The following is a 21,649-nucleotide window of genomic DNA, read 5'->3' on the forward strand; positions in this document are numbered from 1 at the left end:
TTTTTCATTTCTTGTGATGTCATTATCTAGTTTCAGTACAAAGCAATACTGACTTATTAGACTGATTTAAGAAGTGTTTCCTTCTCTTTTAATTTTTAGAAGTTTTGTGAAGAATTAGTGTTAAATATCTGTTCAGTATTTGGTGGAATTGTCCAATAAAGTTACCTGGGTCTTGGCTTTCCTTTGTGGAAAGTTTTTTTTATTACTATAGCAATCTCTTTGATATAAATCTATTCAAATTTTCTATTTCTCCCCTAGTCAACTTCTTTAGGTTATGCCTTCCTAGAGACTTGTGTATTTAATCTACATTCTCTAATTTATTTATGTATACTTGTCCTTAATATTTCTTTGCAATCCTTATTATATTGATAATTATGATTGGTAGTGATGTGTGCCCTCTTTTTCCTCAGTTTTAGCAATTTGGGTCTTTTTTTGTTTTCTCTTTATCAGTCTACCTAAAGATTTGTCAATTTTATTGATCCTTTTCAAGGAATAGTATTTTATGATGTGATTCAATATCTTGACCATTGGTTATTTGGAATTAACTGTTTGATTTCTATATATTTGTAAATTTCCAAGTTCTTATACAGTTATTGATATACAATTTAATCTCTTAGGGTCAGAAAACATATTACTTCACCTTTTTAAACTCAATGAGGGGCTGGGGATGTGGCTCAAGCGGTAGTGCGCTCGCCTGGCTTGCATGCGGCCCGGTTTTGATCCTCAGCACCACATACAAACAAAGATATGTCCGCCGAGAACTAAAAAATAAATATTAAAAAAATTCTCTCTCTCTCTCTCTCTCTCTCTCTCTCTCTCTGTCTCTTTAAAAAAATAAACTCATTGAGGCTTATGTGTGATTGCATACATTCTGAACTATGTTTCAGAAAAATGTTTCATTATTATTGCTTATGTATGTTAGTTTTAGTTGGTTTATAATGTTGTTCAAGTCCTCTGTTCCCTTGATGAAGTCTGTCTAGTTGTTCTAAACATTACTGAAAGTGGGATAGTGAAGTTTGTAGTGATTATTATTGAATTATCTATTTCTCCCTTTAATTCTGTCAGTTTTTACTTCTTAAGTTTTGGGGCTCTCTTGTTGTTACAAATGCATGTAAAATTGTTTTCCCAATAGGTTGATTTTTTTTATACTTATAACATGTCTTCCTTTGCCTCCAGTAAAATTTTTTATATTAAAATTCAATTTGATAATAATATAGACGTTCCAGCTTTCTCTTAACTATTGTCCATATGGCATATCTTTTTCCATCTTTCTTCTGTCTTATTTGTGTCTCTGAAACTCTATGACTCTAAAAACACTATATATTTGAGTCATGTTTGTTTGGGTTTTTTTAAATTGATTTTGTTGGTACCTTATAATTATATATAACAGTGGGATTCATTGTGAGATATTCATATGTATAAACCCACATATAAATACATGTAACATAATTTGGTCAACTTCTTTCCCTCCCTTTCTATCCTTACCTTGGGCTCCCTTTCACTTACATTTTCATAAGATCCCCCCTCACTTTTTTTCCTCTCTATCTTCTACGTGTGAGAGTAAACATCCAACCCTTGACTTTCCAAGTTTGGCTTATTTCACTTAACATAATACTCTCAAGTTCTTTTTCACTTTTTATTTTTACCACTCATTCTGTTTCTTGATAGGAATATTTTGTCCATTTTTACTTAATGTAATTATGGGTAAAATAAGATTTATATTTGCCATTTTACATGTAAAAGATATGGCATGCAAAAGACAGATTTATTCTTATTGTTATTTTGTATTATAGCTGTCATGTTTTATGTAACATTTATAAAGTATTAAAATAGAAAATACAACTACTGATAGAATATCTTTGTCTATTTGAGTCCCAAATCTAAGCTTCCTTAAAGACAGTTTCTATTGACTGCTTTTATTTCTCTATCCCAAATCTAAGCTTCCTTAAAGACAGTTTCTATTGACTGCTTTTATTTCTCTATGGGCAGTATTTTCTTGATTTTTTTGCATGCCTCATATTTTTTTATCAAAAAATGGAAAATTTAAGTTGTATCATGTGGCAGCTTTGAAAATCAGACATCCTCTTTCCAAATTGGGGCATGTTATTGCTAGAAGTTGTGTTATTATTTGTTTGGTTACTGACTGTTCTGGACTAATTGTTAAAAATCTGCATATTTTCTTGAGTATGATCACCTAAATCTCTTAAGTTAAATTAGTGATCAGGTAATGATTAGACAGAGCATTTTCTTAAATGCCATGTACTGAAGAGTCTCCTAGCCTTTGCTGGAGGGCTCTATAGATGTACTGAGTCACCTTCCTGTTCCAGTAGTTTAAGACTCTGCCTTGGCCTTCACTGTTTCACTTTATGCTTGGGCAGAGCCTCAAGGTCAGCCAGAAGTGAAAGGTTAGGAATTTGGGTCTTTCATGAGCGAGAGCACACCCTTGCACATGCATGCAGCCATCTAGATACCAAGAATGTGTCAGAGACCTACATTCTCCAGATTTTCCTTTATGTTTTTTCTGCAGATTCCTGCTTGCCCCAGCTGATATAAGCACCTCAGCCAGCTGTAATGTGAGACAGTTGTTTGCTAATTCTTTTTGGCCAATGACCTGGGTATAAATCATTTGCACTAAGCAAGCATTGAGCCAAGTCAAATAAAGACAAGCGCTCTGCGTGGGGATTTTCCAAATAGTGGCTAAATAGTTCAAGTTGTGACATTTCTCTAGTGACAAGGTTTTTGGGAGCTCCAAACCTGCTATACCCCTAGAGGCTGTTAGGCTGCTGGTATTTACATCTGCCATGGATATGCAGCTACTAATTTCCAAGGCTACCAAGAAGCTAAAGAAAGGCAGAGTGAAGAGAGAAAGTTAAAAAAGCAGAAACACTAGCAATCATATCAAGATTCTGCTTTTTGATTTCTAACAAACACTCCTTAAATTGTTCTCAGATTTTGGTTAATTTTTAAAGTTCTGAGAACGTTTATTTTGACTATATTTTCCAATGTTCTTATTGCTTTTGTGGTAGATTTGGGGAATCTTTATTATTATTCCTTAAGTGCCTACCCAGTGTATCTGTCCATATACTGTTTCATATACATCTAGGGTGAAACCAGGACTGAGAGCAACTAAGTAAGCCTCTTACCCTCCAGTCCTTCATAAGACCTCTAAAATCCCAACTAACTACATACACTGAAATATGAGAATCAAAGACTCCCTGTTCTTTAAGCACTATAGAAAAATGACTTACTTTGTATTAATAATAAAATTAGTTTTTTATTGAGCTGTAAAATGTCTTTCCTACATTCCTTGACTATTAAATCTAAACTCATTGTATTCCCATATGAAATAATTGTTCAAATTTATTATTAATCATATTTATCAGTGAACATAAGAACATGAATATGAGTGGGCTGTTATTCTCACCTGGAACATGTGTATATGTTTTCTGCTACTCCGTATTCATACTTACCACTTCCAGTTGCATCTGTGAAAAACGACTTAGTCTCCACTTAAAATGTGATCTTTGAGTTCATGTTATGAGCTGATCTACCCAGAATGTCCATGCTTCTTTCTCCATAAAACAAGAAAAAAGACAGTATTTGTGAAGTGGGTTGGTTTTGTTATTTAACATGAGGAAACACTCTATGTAAATCCAATTTTTAAAAAATTATGATATTTCATCATTGCTGTTGATTATACCACTAAGTCGGTAAGACTTGAACTGAACTGAAATGTTGTTGTATTAGAATTACATCACTGGGGAAAGCACCCTGATTTTGTCTCCCCCTCCAGATGAGGAGCACACCACGGAACACACACCAAACCACCATGTGCCACAGCCCCCACAGGCCGTGTTCCCTGCATGCATCTGTGCAGCAGTGCTGCCCATCGTTCATCTCATGGAGGACGGTGAGGTGCGGGAGGACGGAGTAGCAGGTACAGTTTGACCCGTCACACCTTCCGTCATGGGCTGAAGGGTTCATCTGATGGAGAACAGTAGATTCCTCTTGAACATGTTACCCACTGAACACATGTTGAATGGTTTTATGCATTTATTATAACTACAGATTTGTGGCTTAGAATACCAACACTGTCACTTTTGCAGCAGGAATAGGTTAGTCTGCCATGCTATAAACTTCCATATCTCATCAATTTATGACCTCCTCCTCCCATACTTGTATAACCAATAAATAGCATTGACAAAGAAGTAGTTAGGTCCAGGAAGGTTATCTATGACCAGAAAACAAAACAACACTTAACTTGGTCAAGTAGAAATGAAACAGTCACTGTGTCCATCTTAGAAATTTTAGCTATTCATTTGACACCACAAAAAACATCTTTCCTAATTGCAAAATGAAATGAAAAACTAGGGGTAAAGATGAGTTATATTTGTGATAGACAAAAGGTTAATATTCTTAAATTTTTGAATTAAGAATAAAGTTAAAACTCAGTATCAATTTTAAAAACCCCTGTAGAAAAATGGGCAAAGGATATGAACAGTTTATTGGCCATTAACACCTGTAAACAGCTGTTTGAAACAACAGTGAAAGCTTATATGTCAGTTACAAAGTAGGCAAAGATTTCCTTAAAATACCCCAGTTGGTGAAGAGGCAGGAAAAAGAGCATCCTCAAAACTTGGTGTTCAAGCATAAAATTTGGTGCAAGCATTCTAGAATGGGGTTTCATTATGTGGATCAAAAACTTAAAAGTGTAAAAAATTGGTTTCTAGCAATTTCATAAAACAAAAACGGAGACTATATAAAAGTTTATAAAGGACACTGAACATTATATAAAAAAAGTCTGGAAAGAATTTAAATGTGCTATACCACAGGCAATTAAATTAATCTTTTTATGCCAATTGAGAGTATTCTGTACACATAAGAAATCATATTCTAGAATATTAACATAAAAACTGTTCTTCATATTGCTAAATTAAAAAATTGAGTATGAAACAGTGTTTCCTATATAATGTTTCAACATATATGTTAAGTATGTATTTCCTATATATAAAAGGACATCCTCCAGACTGTTCATAGCTATTATTATGATTGGTGGTCTTCCCATTTTTATTTTTCCCCTTTGTGGTATTCTGTTTTAAGAATCAAACTGCCTTATTAGAATAATGAGAATAAAAAGTATTGTAAAGATATTTTTGCAACCAATTTCAAACCTAACAAAAATCCACACCTTTCAAAATTATTTATGGGATACATGAATGCTAAAGCTTAGTATTTATGTATTTCTTATTCATATTATTGATTTATAAGGCTCTGAATTTCAGTTGGATGGTTAATTTCTGAAGCAATAATTGGTAATGTGTGTTGAAAATATAGACTGAAGGATAAATTTATGCTAAATTCTATACACCTAGTTTAGAAAACTAGTGGAATTGGGAATGCTAATTAGACTGATCCCTTTGCCCACTGGCTTTCTTAGTCTGGATGCTTGCAGGTAATCTTAGCCTGACTACCTTTTCCAAAGTAGGAGCACATCATTTCTCATGAGGACTGATTATTTTTAAGAGTCTCTCATCAGTAAAGGGAACCCAATTAGTCCTGGCTTAACTACTTTAACTTACCAAAAGAGATATTATTTAAAGCATCCATGTAGACTTTAAAAGACCATCTGTAATTCATGTGCACTTTAACCAAATATATTTTCCAACACTAAATAATTACTTTAGGAATTTATGTCATAAGCAATGAAATATGACTTTAATAAAGACTTACCACTGCTCATATTATTGTGGTTTCCACAACACAGACAACTGCATGTGTTCACAAAGTTATTCTTTGCAATGCTAATACTTAAAGACTATCTTACTCTTTTTTCTTAACTTTTCTTTACATGTGAAAATGTTCAGTGAGAACAAGAAAAAGAACGAATATTCACCTTTCAAAAGAAAAAGAGTTTAGAGAATCTTTCTAAGGCAAAATGGAGAAACTAATTTAAGCTTGGTTAATTGTTTGAATAGTGTGTAATAGATTTATCTCCATTTAAGACAAATGTTCAATTTTTTTTCCTCTTCTAAAGTGAGTGCTGTGGCCCAACAAGTCTTATGGAATTGTCTAATTGAAGATCCATCAACTGTTCTTCGACATTTTCTGGAAAAACTGACAATCAGCAATAGACAAGTAAATTCCTCTTCCTTTACAGTGTAGTTATGAATGTGAATACTGTAAAAAGCAAGTTAAAGACTCTGTATAGTGCTCTGCATGCAACATCAATGTCCTCTCATACATAGCCAAAGAGTACTTTTTAAAATAATGATGATGAGCAATATTAAATTTTGCTGTTTTCTTTCAAATTTGTTACTTGACATCTGCGTGTTTAAGTATGTTACCAGTGATAACCCTAAATCTGAAAGACTCTCAATATTTTGAACGAAGACTAAATTTAGTATAATGTTGTTAATATTGGATACATTTGTTGAATTCTGAGTCTGTGGTACAGGTGGGGTTATTAGAATAGGTGAACACTCTTCTTTAGTCAAAAAGCTAATTTGCCAGACCACCCTATAAGAAAATTATGTAAAAACAGTTTGCTGAGCAATGAAAAAATATATACTGATAATTAAGAATTATTTGTTTCTACATTATGACCGTATTCATTTGAATATTAGGTTTAGTTTCTGAAAATAAGTTAGTTATGGCCCAGTTATCCTATCTTGGCCTCACTCTTCTTGTTAACTCAAAACTTAGGAAACAGAATTATGAAGTTCAAAAGTTTAGTAAACTTGGTTTGTTTAATGGTTTCTCAACATAGGTCTTCCTTACATTCCCACCACACCTTGGAGGGCATGCCATGGCAGATAGTTAACTAAATATACAGCTCTAAAGGTTTACCCATGACCTGTAGATACAGTGTAAAGTTTTATTTTAAAAAAACAACAACACAGATGTCCTTGATATTTATGTCAGCTCCTAGAAGAAAGGTGTTAGATAAATACTAAGATTAGTTAAATACTTACTGAGTATCACATGTACTATAAGTATACATGTGCATCCCATAAACTATATTAAAATGTTGAGCATTTAAATTAAAGTCTGAGCAAAAAGTTAAAAATCTCCCCCAATTTTCAACAAATTAATTTTGTTTCCTACAGCATGGCACCTGAACAAGACATTAAAATTCTGCTCTCTTTTCAGGATGAATTAATGTACATGCTGCGCAAACTTCTCTTAAACATTGGAGACTTTCCTGCTCAGACATCTCATATCCTATTCAACTACTTGGTGAGTGTCAGTAGTCAATAGATTATGTTGATTTCCAAGTAGGAAGCAGGAACATGAGATAAAAGTCTCAGGGTTTTTAAAACATAATTTTTCATTAATTGAGAGACAGGTGAGTCTTAGTAAGCAGAGTCCGCCACTCTTAGGAGAGGAAGACCCTGCCCGCCACAGTTTTGACACCTGGTGGATACTCCACAGACGTGCTTTCCCACTCTTTCTTTAGCATTATGCGACTTCCTTATTTCCGTTCATGTCATTTTTAGCCATTCATTCCCTTTTCCTGTATTGCCATTTAAAGTGTATGCCTGTACACATACACACACACACACACACACACACACACACACACACACGAGCAAGTATTTCCCTAGGTAGAAAATATTTGTAAGTGGATTTTTCCATGACAGCTGTCTATGCTTAAACCTCATCTGAAAATCCTTCCTGACACTTAGGTCTTACCAGTTTCTTCACATGAATATGCGTTTTGGGGACTGGGACATGATGACTGTTCTTTGAAACTACACCTTAATTCAGGCAGACAGAAAGCCAAATTAACGTCTCTGTCGGGAGAACTCCTTTCCTTCTTCCTCACTATCGTCAGGGAAATACTTGTCCATATGTATATGCATATGCATCCATAGCAGGGTGACAAATTTAACTCACACTACAACTCCCATGGGCAGAGAATATTTGTAATTCCTTTCTCTTGTCTGTGACTAATTTGGTCTTCCGGAGTGCCCACTTGCCTGTTGGCAAGGGGAAAAAAATATAAATAAGTGTCCAATCTCGTTGTAAGTTCAGACTGATACAAAAATATGAACTGCACTTTTGGATAGTGTTCAGTCTTTCTTGGATAAAATGCTTATTCTCTAGGAAGCCTCCTTCCCACTGCTTTTGTTTGTAAGAACCATGTGGAGTGGGGGAGGAAAAAAAGACCTTTCTTCACGGTCTATCCCTGTGTTTCCTCTGGCTGCTATACTTGTGAGATAATGTTCTTTGTCTGACTGGTGGCTAGATGCCAGGTTGTCAAAAATGGAAGCTCTTGACTCTGGAAACATGAGGCCTGTCTGCTCCCAGTGGTATTTGATGGAAGTCTCAATCTCACCTCAACTCTGGCTGGTGCTGTAAATGCCCATGAGTCTGGCTCAAGCATAGGAAGTCCACCAGCTAGAGTGCCCTGTTCAGCTACTGCAGCCATTTGGAAAACTCTTCAGTCAGGGGTCCACTGTTTTGGGGTCCTGGCTATGTCACACAAAAAAGCAAAGATAGATTAGCAAAGACAAATGTCAGGGCCTCCCTCAGTATAAGTATGTGCCCTGCCAAGTTTACATTGCGTCCAGGTTGGTATGGAATGGAAACCCAGAGACTGGAGGCAAGAGCCCTTTGAATGTTACCTTCACTTGCCCACACACATTACCAGGTCACCGGATAGGGGAAATACTTGGCTAGACCATTACTCTCCTCCATCTTTTAATTCTGCAGCAAGTAGATGAGCATTTAATTTTTCTTCTACTATATTCTCCTTCTGTCTATTTCAAGTGAGCCTTAGAGGTGAACATAAGTCCTCCCAGGTAACAGATAAGCTAATAGAGAAAAGGAATGGCCATATTTGGACCTTGCTTTAAATCTTAAAAATCTTACTTTGCATGAATATACCTTCCTATCTCTGCATTTTTGTCCAGACTCTACTCTTTCCCCAAATCCCAGGCAGATGTCTGCTTTGGGTGGACAAGGAGAAGGGGCTTGTATTCAGAAAAAAAAAAAAAAAAAAACAGTAAAGAGAAGAGTCAAATTTTTTAAAATAACCCTTATGAGATATTACTTTTTTTTCTAATTGCTGTCAGAGGTGTAGATGGTGGGGATGTTGGCAACACTGACTCATCACTTCTAGACTCTTAAATCCACTGTTTGACTTGACCTGGCAACTTTAATGTGGGGCAAGAGTAACTGTGGGAGTGTGAAGACTTTTGCATGAGTGTGGTACCTTGATAGTTCTAAGATGTTTTTGAATACATCTCAAAATCCTTAATAAGCATGAACCAGTTCTTGAGCTTGTCTGCCATCTCAGTCACCAATCTACTACTGTACACAAAGAAGGCCCATGGCACCATCTCAGATATCTGGCACCTGAATGCTCTGATAGCATGTAAGACAGACAGAATCGGAAATGCACATCAGTTTTAAGGAAGACACACTTCTGACTAATCAAGACACTTTAAGCCCATCCCATTTCCATCTTTTATAGATTTCTGCTAGAGGTGATGTTTGACCCTCATTAAAGCATTAGCATTCAGAACCATCAAAGCAGATGAGTTTAGTGACCCTTATTATTTCAATATAATGGGAAAGTTTCCCAGGACTGCTGAATTTTTCAAGAAACAATGGCTAAATCCACAGGGGAAAATTTTACATTATTCTTTTCTGATTTCGTTGTGTACTATTGAAAGGTAGTCAAGAGTTATTACATCAAATATTCCAATTATAGTCACTCCTCATTTTATAGAATGTTAAATATTCTACTTCCTACTAAAAAGTAGATTTAGAAGACATTTTAAATGTCAGCTTTAAAATACGCAAAATGACACATTTTTTTCAACATGTTAGAGGACACACAAATAAAACTTTAGAATTTGCTGATTTTGCAAAGCAGGGCATTCTTAGGTTCAGACTATTAGACTATTTGCTGCAGCTGGTGTGTGGGTAAACATCACATACAGATTAATTTTGGATGGCTTCTGTACCTGAGAATACTAGGAGATATGGTGTCTGTAAGAATGATTTTTATGCCTTCTTCTTAAGAATTGGTCATTTTAATGATACATAAAAATATATGGAAGCCTGTTTGTCAATTTTCCAATTCCACCTTCTCAGTGCCATTGAAAGTGTTAGAGAAGCATTTGAACAAAGAAATTGAAGTCACAGGAGAAGATCCAAATTTAAAAAAGAAGAGCCAAGGAAATGAGAATGTGAGCTCAGGATCACTGTGGCTTTGTCGCTTGTTCTAATTTCAGGTGGGACTGATCATGTACTTCGTGCGAACCCCTTGTGAATGGGGGATGGATGCCATTTCAGCCACTCTGACTTTCCTGTGGGAGGTGGTTGGGTACGTGGAGGGCCTTTTCTTCAAGGACCTCAAGCAGACAATGAAGAAGGAACAGTGTGAAGTAAAGCTCCTGGTGACTGCTTCAATGCCAGGTAAAAAAAAAAAAAAATTATGAATAGCCCTTTGAAAGACCATGGATGCTCTTTCATTCATGAGAAAATTTTCAGAGTTCTAAGCCCTAGAATGGAGTGCATCAAAGAATTTTTGTTTAATCCAATCAGAGAAAAAAACAATAGACCCTTTAAAAAGTGAGCAGTTGCCAGATGAAAAGGGACACATCAGAACTGAGATCCTCGTGAATCAGTCCTTGAAGGACTGCCAAGGTTAAAGATGTATGGAAGTCTCTCGCAGAGGAAAGCTGAACTGAAAGCCTTTTTGAGTGAATTTTTGGCACTGCAAGGAGAATGATATTGTCTGCATGGCAGGGACCCCAGTCCTTTGTAAACTCAATGAGAGATGGCTTTATGAAAGATTGGAAAAGGGAAAAGCAGGAAGAGGGAGAATTACAAAAGAACATCAAGTGTGATATGAACTCTAGATACAGTTCCTTTTCACTTCACACAGCTTGTTTGTCCTTAAGATAAAGATTTTACCAAGCCTTTATCCTTGTTCAGTGACGATAAAAATAAAAGAATTGGTCATTTTAATAGAAATAAAGAGAAAGACAAAGATATTCAGAGATGAGAACATAGGTTCTGGCAGCAGAGAAGCCTGTGTTAAGTCAGCACTGCCGTTTATCAGTCATACAATTAGTATCAGCTGTGAAAAGAACATCATTTTTGTAAGGCTTTCTTTCCCTGTGTGCAAAATAGGAATATAATTCATACTTCACAATCACAAGAAATCAATGAGTTTAAGTATATAAAATACTTGCTGCCATATCTGATCCATGGGAAGCATTCAATAAACAGTTGAATATTTGTGTGTTCTGTAGAGTATCCAAAAATGTGATCAGTTTTTGTCATAGTAAACAAATTCATTTTGTCACTCATATACTTTAGAACAACTTGTTAAAAATCAAGGTATATTATAATATTCACAAAGTTGTATGATTAATAAATGAAGTAAAATAAACATTTTTTTCATGTGTGTGTGTGGTGGTGGGGCGGGGCGTGCTGGGGATTGAACCCAGGGCCTTGTGCATGTGAGGCAAGCACTCTGCCAACTGAGCTCTATTCCTAATCCAAAATAACATGTTTTAACCAGCTAAAGTAGAGTACAGAAAATGTGCATTTAAACTACATTTCAGGAACTTGTTTTGGTTTTGCTAATATCTTTGTTTAAATTTTTTCAACTGTCATTGCCAGGTTATCTCATTTAAAATACAGGAGTGTATTACTTGTTGCAGTGCTTAAGGTTGGAATTTTGACTCTCCCACTAAATAAATATATGTCTTTGGATATATTATTAAATTTCTCTCTAGCCAGGCATGGTGGTGGGTGCCTGTAATCCTAGCTGCTTGGGAGACTGAGACAGGAGAATTATGAGTTCAAAGCCAACCTCAGCCATTTAGTGAGGCCCTAAGCAACTCAGTGAGACCCTTTCTCTAAATAAAATATTAAAAAGGGTGGGAAATGTGGCTCAGAAGTTAAGTGCCCCTGGGTTCAATCCCTGGTAACAACAACAATAAAAAATTTCTCAGTTTCTCTCATATTTCTAATTTGTAAGATGAAGATCATGTCATAAGTTTGCTGGGGGATTTAAATACAATTACGTGGGCAAAAGTATTGGGAACTCCATAAATGGTAGCTATCATTGTTTAAGAAGTGAACATATTTAAAATACACATTCAGATATGAATAAAGGAGTACATTTAGAACAATATTCATATTAAGCACTCACTAACGGGCTGGGGATGTGGCTCAAGCGGTAGTGCATTGGCCTAGCATGCGTGCGGCCCAGGTTCGATCCTCAGCACCACATACAAACAAAGATGTTGTGTCCGCCGAGAACTAAAAAATAAATATTAAAAATTCTCTCTCTCTCTCTCTCTCTCTCTCTCTCTCTCTCTCAAAATAAAGATATTGTGAAAAGAATAAAAATATTAAAAAAAGCACTCACTAACTATAAATTAAGAATCAACTTGATAATATTTTAAGGCTTTCTGCTTTAAATACAAACTTTCCTGTAGTGGGGCCCATTTATTGTGATTTTTATTGTCTGTAGGTACCAAAACGTTGGTAGTTCATGGACAAAATGAGTGTGACATTCCAACCCAGTTACCAGTCCATGAAGACACTCAGTTTGAAGCCCTGTTGAAGGTAGGAATGACCTTTGACAAAACGATTTTTATGCACAATGTCCATGGTCACATCTGTAAACACCCATTTTAGAAATAAATGGCATTTTTCTATCTCCAAAGGAATGTGTGCTATTCTTTACTCTTTGAAAATCTGCCCCACTATTAAGTACTTATGTCATTTTCCCCAGTTTTCACTGACATTTTTTAGCTCTGCATTGAAGTAAGCCAAGTCAGGAGAGTCCTGTCTTGGTTGTAGCAGCAGCATGAACTCTGATGTTGCTCCTCACTTCCCTGGAACTCTGTGAATTCCACCTTAGGAGCTTCCTAGCATCACTTGTGGTCATTCTGAAGGTGACCTGGTATTGCCCACTGATGGCTCTGGGGTAACCTTTAGCTGTTGGCTAATGATCAGGCCAGAGATCCCTTTTGTGGCACCCAGTTGAATCTGTATACAGTCTTGACTTATTACCATTAGAAATTATTGGTGAAACAAGCCGAGCACTGTGGCGCACACCTGTAATCCAAGCAGCTGGGGAGGCTGAGGCAGGAGGATCTCGAGTTCAAAGCCAGCCTCAGCAAAAGCCAGGCACTAAGCAACTCAGTGAGACCCTGTCTCTAAATAAAATATATACCTTAGAATAAATCAGGTGGACCAAGAAAGTATTTTCTAGTATTTATGGCAGTGATTCTCCTGAAAAGAAATATAATCAATAGCTACACTTGCCTGCAAGGTTCTTAAGATAAAGTAGTAAGTAAACTAGTACAGTAATTCCCTGTTTGAAGTTCAAACTTTCAGTAATCTAATTTTCTGGAACAAGACTCTGGATCCAGATGTAAGTAGAAAAGCCTCCTAAAAACTTTACCAGACTTGTATATTTTATTTCAATGGAAGGGGTCATTCCTTCTCCTTCAGGCTTTACCCAGACATCTCCAGAGATTTTCTAAGGTCTAGTGAAGCAAAATTCAACAACCATTCCATTTATATGCACATGTTGAATGGTAATGAATCAAACTGCAAGTTCAAACCTTGCTCCACCATGGCCAGCATGACCCAAATCAAATAATAGGGCCTCTCTAGCCACAGTTTCTTTTTCAACAATACTAGGATTCTAGTTCAGGTTATATAAGTTATCTACATGGAAAGCATTGTATATGATATGTAATAAGTGTTCAATGTATTATACTTTGTATTTTCCTTAATAGTCTTACCAAACATGTTTTTTCCTTGATATTGAGACCAGTAGGTGCCACTGTGTCCCCACAGTTCATCACTTGGTCTGAATTATAATGGGACATCTTTGAGAACTGTGAGAGCAGACAGTTCATATTACATGATTAGTCTTTATTGCGTCATTTTTATATAACCATGAATATATATCCTCATATATATACATATATATATATGTATATATATATATATATATATATATATATATATATATATATATATATATATATAAAATATATGAAAAATATTTTAAAATCCTTGTAAGAAGTTATCTTGTTCTTCCAATACTTGTGTCTTCTACCTTATTAACTAGCAAACAATATGTTCCTGGTAAACATATATTAAAATTTGTTGCTATTGTTCTAGGAGTGTCTGGAGTTTTTCAACATCCCTGAATCCCAGTCCACACATTATTTCCTGATGGATAAGCGATGGAATCTTATCCACTACAATAAGGTGAGACTGCAGTAATGACGCACATGTTTATGCCAAAGGTTCAAAGCACCTTTCCTAGGCACAGCTGGCAGTGAGGGGGACCTGGTTGTTTAGAGGGGCAGAGCATGGCCTCTTGGGTCTACGTGACTTTGAAAGGGTTGCTTTACCTTTTTGCCCTTCAGTGTCTTTTGTAAAGTGAAGGTGATGATAGTATCTGCCTCAGGGCAGTTGTAATCATTGATGGAGTCAGGCCAGAAGAGCATGTGGTTATTCATCATCATTATGTCAAAGTGAAAAATTAAATTGCCCATATAAAAGCTGTGTGTGTCTACTGGGATTTTTAAGGCCATTCTGGTTCTTTTTCTATGTTAAACATGGCCATGGTGACCTGATCTAATGAGCCATAGGGCCCTCAGGATGACCCCTGGTTTTACGTTAAGGTTACCTTCTCCTTTCAGAGTGTCGTCTAGTATGTTGCCTCCTAGCTTCGCCCCTGACATAGCACCCAGTGCCTGGAAAGAGCACCCCACCTGGATGGGTTGAAGCTTTCCTAAGCAGGAGTTTGAAAGCATAAAATTATGAAGAATCAAAACTGTTAGAAAAACAAATGAACTTTTTTTTCTGACCTTTGGGTAAAAAGGAAATGATTAAAATTTAACCATTTGAATGTTCTTTCTCTCTCTTTGTGTAATCCACACAGACCTATGTTCGAGATATTTATCCCTTCCGGAGGTCAGTATCTCCACAGCTGAACCTTGTACACATGCGTCCAGAGAAGGGACAGGAGCTCATTCAGAAACAGGTATCTGACCACTCAGTTCTATCCTATGTCGTGGTGTCATTGGAACCGATCATCTGTAAATATGTTGCCCACCCAGAGCTTCTGTGATTCCATTGTGATCCTCTCTGGAAAGAATGGATGAGTGACCTTGTTTAATAGATTGTCCCCCAAAATAGTGTTACGTTTTATAGATTGGATGGTGAATAGGCATTAAGAACAAATCACATAGAGTAATGCCATAATGAATTATTGAATATAAGCTATAGAAATCCTGATTCTTTTACCCATTGATTTATAAGTGTGATATTCATTTCACATTTTTGTGAAACGGGATTAGAAGTACATATACTGTAGCCTCTAGATCAGTATCAGAAGTTTCCACCAGCTAGAAAAAAAGTAAAAGGGGTCAATATTGTTATCCTGAAAAAAAAGCATTGAACTAAAGACTAGAGATTGTATTCCATTCAGCTCTGCTACTGACCAAGGATCTGACCTAACTATTATTTCTTAAAACAGGAAGAGACAAAATCAAGTAGTTGTCTTTAGGTTTAAGATTGAAGATCAGAATAATATTTACATATGTAGCCTCAAATCAGACTTTGACCTTAAGGAAACTCTCCATTAGTACACAATTCTAAAGTCAATACAATTTTAATATTGTCTATGTATTACCCTTTTTTTAAATAAAATATCTGAACAAGAATTTCAGGATACTTGATTATTTCAATTTTATTTTCTGCCATGTCAAGAACTAAATGAGAATGGAATAGATTTAGATAACTTAAGTCATTTTAAGCAAAATAGCTACTGTTAACTTCCTAAATTACTTTTGAAAGAAAGAAAATACTAAATGTGTTGCAAGGTGTGAGGTGTTGGGCAAAAATGAAATGTTTTAGAACAACTTCTAAAACAATTTTACCAAAATGATCCTAGACTCTAATTTGATGGAGGATAATAAAAAATAAATAAAAGCATAATCAATAATGGTGCTTTGCTTGCATGTATTTACCATGTTTAAGGAAATCTTTCAAAAACGTATTTCAAAAGAGTGCCATGAAATGAGACCCTATTTGTATACTCTAAGTTGGAATCTTAAGGCTTTTAAATTCCCCAGAGAGATGACAATATGGATTCCTATGTTTCTAGCTCAGAAGTCCCTCAACAGCCGCTTATTATTTATAAGCATCTGGCTGCTCACTTGATCATCAAGAGAAATGGAAGTAAGGGAAGGGACAAAGAGTCCCATGTGCTTGGGCATGCCACCTAGGCTCAGGGCCAAAGGGCACCAATTAAGGCCCATGAACTTTTTCCTCAAGATAGGTTTTTCCTGGTTCCATTTCAATCTTTTTTTTAAGAGACAAATCCAGAACTGCCAGTAAACAGTTTCAGGCACTGACGGAAATTGTAGAAGCAATTGAAACTGACCCAGTAAAAGAAGATCATCTACATTATGACCCCCCAGACAAATAGGCTTTGGGGAATACTGAACTCTCTTGACAGTGCTGCCTTCTGCTCCTCCAGACTGCAAACTCCACAAGAAACGCTTCCTTCTTCAGAGCAGATGGAAGCAGAGACTGAGAGTCAATAAGTATTGTTTGCTCTCTGTATGATCAGAAAAAAAGCCTTTCTCCCTTATTCTGCTTTTCCCTTTTTCATTTTGTCAACCCGACTTGTTACTGAGAATTTTGCTCCAGTTTCTGTACTCTGCAACTCAGAAGTTCCCATCCTGCTTTTGTTTTCTGTTAGGTGTTCACCAGGAAGCTGGAGGAGGTGGGGCGGGTGTTGTTTCTCATCTCCCTCACGCAGAAGATCCCCACAGCCCACAAACAGTCCCATGTCTCCATGCTTCAGGAAGACCTCCTCCGCCTGCCCTCATTCCCTCGGAGTGCGATAGATGCCGAATTCTCACTCTTCAGTGATCCTCAAGGTATCAGACAGGACAAAGCCTCTCCTCTCTAGGGCTTTCCTCACACCCTTGTTTTGTCCCCACTTGAAGAGCAGCTTTATGAGCAGACAGTTAGGGGAACCCGTGGTTCTCAGACCTGAGTGTGCATCAGAATCACCAGGATGACTTATTTAAACTCACACTGCTGAGCCCCACCCTCCACCTACGAATGAGTTCTAGGATGGGGCCCAAACTTGCCCCAGTAGGCATGCTGGTGCTGCCATTCCAAGCACCAATCTTGGAGAGTAGTACTCAAAGTGAATGGTAAGGGAGCAAGGTGAGGATGGGGGTAGGGAGGGGAGTCCCTACAGAAAACGTAGGTATGTATATGAACTTCAGAAGAAGACAAAACTAACCTGGGGTGACAGAAGTCAGAACAGTGGTTGCCTCTGGACTTTCTGGAAAGGGCATGAGGCAACTTTTGGAGATGATGAAAATTGTCTATATATTGATTGGGTATTGGTTACATGTGCATACTTTGAAACTCATTGAACTCTACATTTAAGATGTGTGCATTTTAATCAAATCAAATCCAAAGTGAGAGACAGAGAAACAGAAAGAGATGCAGTTTGGAACCCAACTCTGTTACTGTTATTAATTTGGTACCATTTACTTGAATTGGCATCCATGTGCGTCACTGTCCTCCTGCAAGAAGGGACAGAGCAATAGTGGGAAAGAGCTCCAGCCTGAGGAGTGATTCGAAGGCCAACACTAATCCCAGCCCTGTCATTTTCTAGTTAGAATAGCTTACATTTTCTCAAAGCTTCAGCTTATTGAGCAGCAGAATGCTGCCCTGGCTTGCCCACAGACTTCAATCCAAGTGGTGCTGATAAAAGTCTTTTGAGAGCTAGGAAGCCTCATCCTAATGCCAGCAACTCTGTGCTGGAAAAGCCTTTTAGCAGGAGATCTCACCCCAGAGGAACAAATGGGAAACAGCAGCACCCTGGTGTTTGATCCCCTGCTTTTGCTGATGGGATTGGTGTGGTACTGATTCCGTCTCTGCTGTTTCATGTTCTCACAGCTGGGAAGGAACTGTTTGGCCTTGACACACTTCAGAAAAGCTTGTGGATCCAGCTCCTGGAAGAGATGTTCCTGGGCATGCCAAGCGAATTCCCCTGGGGAGATGAAATCATGCTTTTCCTCAACGTTTTCAACGGCGCTCTGATCCTTCACCCAGAAGACAGTGCCCTGCTCAGGCAGTACGCTGCCACCGTCATCAACACCGCCGTGCACTTCAATCACCTCTTCTCTCTCAGTGGCTACCAGTGGATTCTCCCCACCATGCTGCAGGTGCCCAGAATCCCCTCTCCTAATCAGAAAAGTAGCCCACAGACTACCCGTATCTAGCAGTTCCAGATCTATACAGAAACATTTTAATGATGGGATTGTCTTCTTTCATTACAGTAAAAGGCACCAAATGAAATCCCCCCCCCCAAATAAATTTCTGATTGTTCACAATATCCCATTTTGTCCTGAGATCCCCAGGGTTAGTAGGTGCCTTCTCATTTCTTCTTGCCCAGTGGTTCTCAAAGTGTGGTTTCTGAACCAGCAGTATCAACATCACCTGGGAACTTGCTAGAAATGCACTTCCTTGAGCCCATCTCAGGGCTACTGAATTAGAAACTTTGGGGGTCAGGGTTCAGTAATGGGTGTTTTTAACAAGGCCCCCAGGTGGTTCTTATGCCCTAGGCAGAGAATCGATGTTGAGTCAAATGTATGGCAAGGGTTCAGTTGTTGTTTCTCCCAAGAGATCCTCTGGCCTCTCTCTGCCCAGAAATTTCTATTACTGCTAAATTTGGTTTGATGCTATTAGAGGAGGTGAATGTAGCAGGAACAATGTCTGTTTACTAGCATTTGATATATATCTGGCTATATTTAGGAGCACTTAATAAAATTCAGGGAGGGCCTGCTGTTGATGGTCTACTTTTAGGGAAGTTTCAATAAAAGTTATGAAAATAATACATGCTTGTGCAAAGAAGAATTTGCTCAACCCATGGGGGCAAGAAATTTACCTTTATCACAGGACTGTCTGCCTTTTCTTTAAATAGTGGCAATTTTCTCTATTTTGATAACTATTTTACTGATTACCAAAAGCAATTATGTTCAGAAGTTAAAAAGTTTAAACAGAAAATAGAGATCACCTACAGTCCTCCTTCCCAGAGACATGTTGTTTACACTTGTTGAAAATCGGGCACTCTCTCCTACACATATTTGTACACTTGCATGCGCACACACACAAACTTTTTAAAAACAGAAGTTGTATTATATATTCAAGTTTGTAACCTATTTTTTTTTCTTTCAACAAAATACCATGGACTTTTTTTCATGTAGCTTCATTTAGCTTAATAACACCAGTCACATTGTACAATAAATCACTTAACCAATCAGCATTTATGAATGACTTTTTTCAAGTTTTCCACTGTTACAATCTTGCAACAAACATTCTTTGACAGACATCTTTGTAAATTTGCCCAATTCTTTCCTTGAGAAAAATTTCTAGTCATAAACTTCCAGGGGATAATTATATTTAGATTTTTAGGATATATATATATATATATATATATATATATATATATAAAATTTCAGGCAGTATTATGCCATTTTACACACCTTCCACTAGCTTATGAAATTAGTCATTTTTCTGTTTCCCATAACTATGCAAAATTTTAAAATCAAACACGAGTTTGATACTTTTAGAAGGCACTTTGTAACTCTGTGACATTTTCCCACAGGTATACTCTGACTATGAAAGCAATCCCCAGTTACGTCAAGCCATCGAATTTGCCTGCCACCAGTTCTACATTCTGCACCGCAAGCCCTTTGTGCTCCAGCTGTTTGCTAGTGTGGCCCCTCTCTTGGAGTTTCCTGTGAGTAAGCTCTATGAGAATAAATGAAGACCAAGCACTTGGCAAAAGCAAAGGTTATCTATTCAGAGTTTGCAGAGGCAAGGGAGTCAGCCACCATCACTTGTGTGCTGCAGAGACCCCAGGGCAGGCAGAGGAGGGAAAGCTTTATAGTGGAAAGGAAGGGAGCTTCAGTGGTGCCTGAGGGGAGAAGCTACAGGCAGGCCAACAAGAAGCGGAGTCTTACTCTGCATGTTTAGCTTTCTCTGAAAGTAAAAACAAAAATTAGGGAAGTCACCAGTTTTAATCAAGTTCGAGTCATTTGAGAAAAACTGTTGCAGGACTTATTGTTTGGTTTCCAGTAGAGTTAGTGGTCTGACTTCCTATAAACCTGACTTAAATCAGGCTAGCTTCCTAGGAAGGTTTTTTTAGAAGTATCTTGGTTTGGTTTCTTGGGCAGTGTGCTGCAGGTTGTGAGTCAGCTCTATTTTCACACATGGTCTGGCCATGGTCAGTTTGTTTCATTAACATGTATCTCCCTCTCTCCCCACCATTAGAAGTTAAGCTCCATGAGAACAAGACCTTTGTCTGTTTTACATTTGCTCATTTGTTTTTAGTTGTACTTTGGTTTTATTTCTGTGTTTTGATTTTGTTTTGCTATAACCTCAGTGTACAGAATGCTTTCTGGCACTTAGGGACTTAAGAAGGATTTTATTGTTTTAATGAATGGATCAAATTAATTTTAAATACATATGAAATGGCAAGTATCTCTATTTTGAAGATATATTATTAAACAAAACTTTTGAACTTGGTTTAAAATAAGCCTCTGTTCCTCAAATATATTTCAAGCATTCAACCAATTATGGAAATTTTCTTAGTTCTACCCTCTTAATACCACAGGTGACTTGGCAAGAACTTTTCCAGAAGTTCATATATTGCTGTATTTTTACAAGTTTTCACAACCTTATCCTTTATATTAGATTAGTATTTAATAGATTCCCTAAAATTCAGGTGTACCACTCCAAAATCATGCTCCAGCATTGTTGGATACAGAATTATCTAATCTGAATTTCAGGTAGATATTATAATTGTTATTGCTGATAGTGTTTATGAAGTTTGAACCCCTGGTCAACTACATTAGTACTGAGGTGGGAGTCAGTGAACTAAAATTGTATATCCTTATACAGGATGCTGCCAATAATGGGCCCAACAAAGGTGTGTCGGCTCAGTGCCTATTTGACTTGCTACAGTCCCTGGAAGGAGAGACCACTGACATATTAGACATCCTAGAGCTGGTCAAAGCTGAGAAGCCTCTCAAGTCATTAGGTAATGCAAAATTCCCTTGGCATTTTTTTTCTCATTTTAATTATTTGTGTGTGTGTGTGTGTGTGTATGCACATATACATATACACACATATATAGAACTTAAACAATTAAAATAAATGGAACAGTGGTACTCATTGAATGAGTAGAATTTTTTTTTATCTCCTGTTTTTCTTAAATTTCTTGTGGCTCCTAAAGAGCAACATGAAAATCACACTAAAATGATGTTCAATAGACTACTGATCTAAGACTGAAATTTTCAGAATGTTGCATTCTCTTTAGTAATTCTAAGTAAATAATCCTCCAAATGGCCTTTTATTATACTACAACATGTAGAATTAGACATAATTCAAAGATAAAGCTTCACGTTTCTTACCTTTCAAATGCATTTAGTGACTTTTAAGTAGATGAGATGATTAAAACTACACTCCCCCCCAAAAAACTTTATTTTTTCATTCACTTATTCAAAAGTAGAAAACAGAATTTCATTCCCTTTAGATGAAGAAATTAATAGTT

The 21,649-nt window shown here is 37.0% G+C and overlaps 1 protein-coding gene across 5 annotated transcripts in view; it reads left to right on the forward strand.

Annotated features, from left to right (window-relative positions):
- The window catches only part of Unc80 (unc-80 subunit of NALCN channel complex), a 184,564-nt gene that overhangs the window by 121,457 nt on the left and 41,458 nt on the right, over window positions 1-21,649 (forward strand). For all 5 annotated transcript variants that reach the window (XM_077799344.1, XM_026403350.2, XM_077799345.1 and 2 more), the window contains 11 exons: window positions 3,794-3,937; window positions 6,035-6,135; window positions 7,150-7,236; window positions 10,245-10,428; window positions 12,503-12,597; window positions 14,173-14,262; window positions 14,942-15,043; window positions 16,769-16,949; window positions 17,989-18,257; window positions 19,700-19,834; window positions 20,998-21,136. In XM_077799344.1, coding sequence (XP_077655470.1) covers window positions 3,794-3,937; window positions 6,035-6,135; window positions 7,150-7,236; window positions 10,245-10,428; window positions 12,503-12,597; window positions 14,173-14,262; window positions 14,942-15,043; window positions 16,769-16,949; window positions 17,989-18,257; window positions 19,700-19,834; window positions 20,998-21,136 — 1,527 coding nt within the window. The remainder of the gene's footprint in view (window positions 1-3,793; window positions 3,938-6,034; window positions 6,136-7,149; window positions 7,237-10,244; window positions 10,429-12,502; window positions 12,598-14,172; window positions 14,263-14,941; window positions 15,044-16,768; window positions 16,950-17,988; window positions 18,258-19,699; window positions 19,835-20,997; window positions 21,137-21,649) is intronic.

This window comes from Urocitellus parryii, chromosome 1 (genome assembly GCF_045843805.1).
Source record: "Urocitellus parryii isolate mUroPar1 chromosome 1, mUroPar1.hap1, whole genome shotgun sequence".
In the NCBI taxonomy this organism is placed as follows: domain Eukaryota; kingdom Metazoa; phylum Chordata; class Mammalia; order Rodentia; family Sciuridae; genus Urocitellus; species Urocitellus parryii.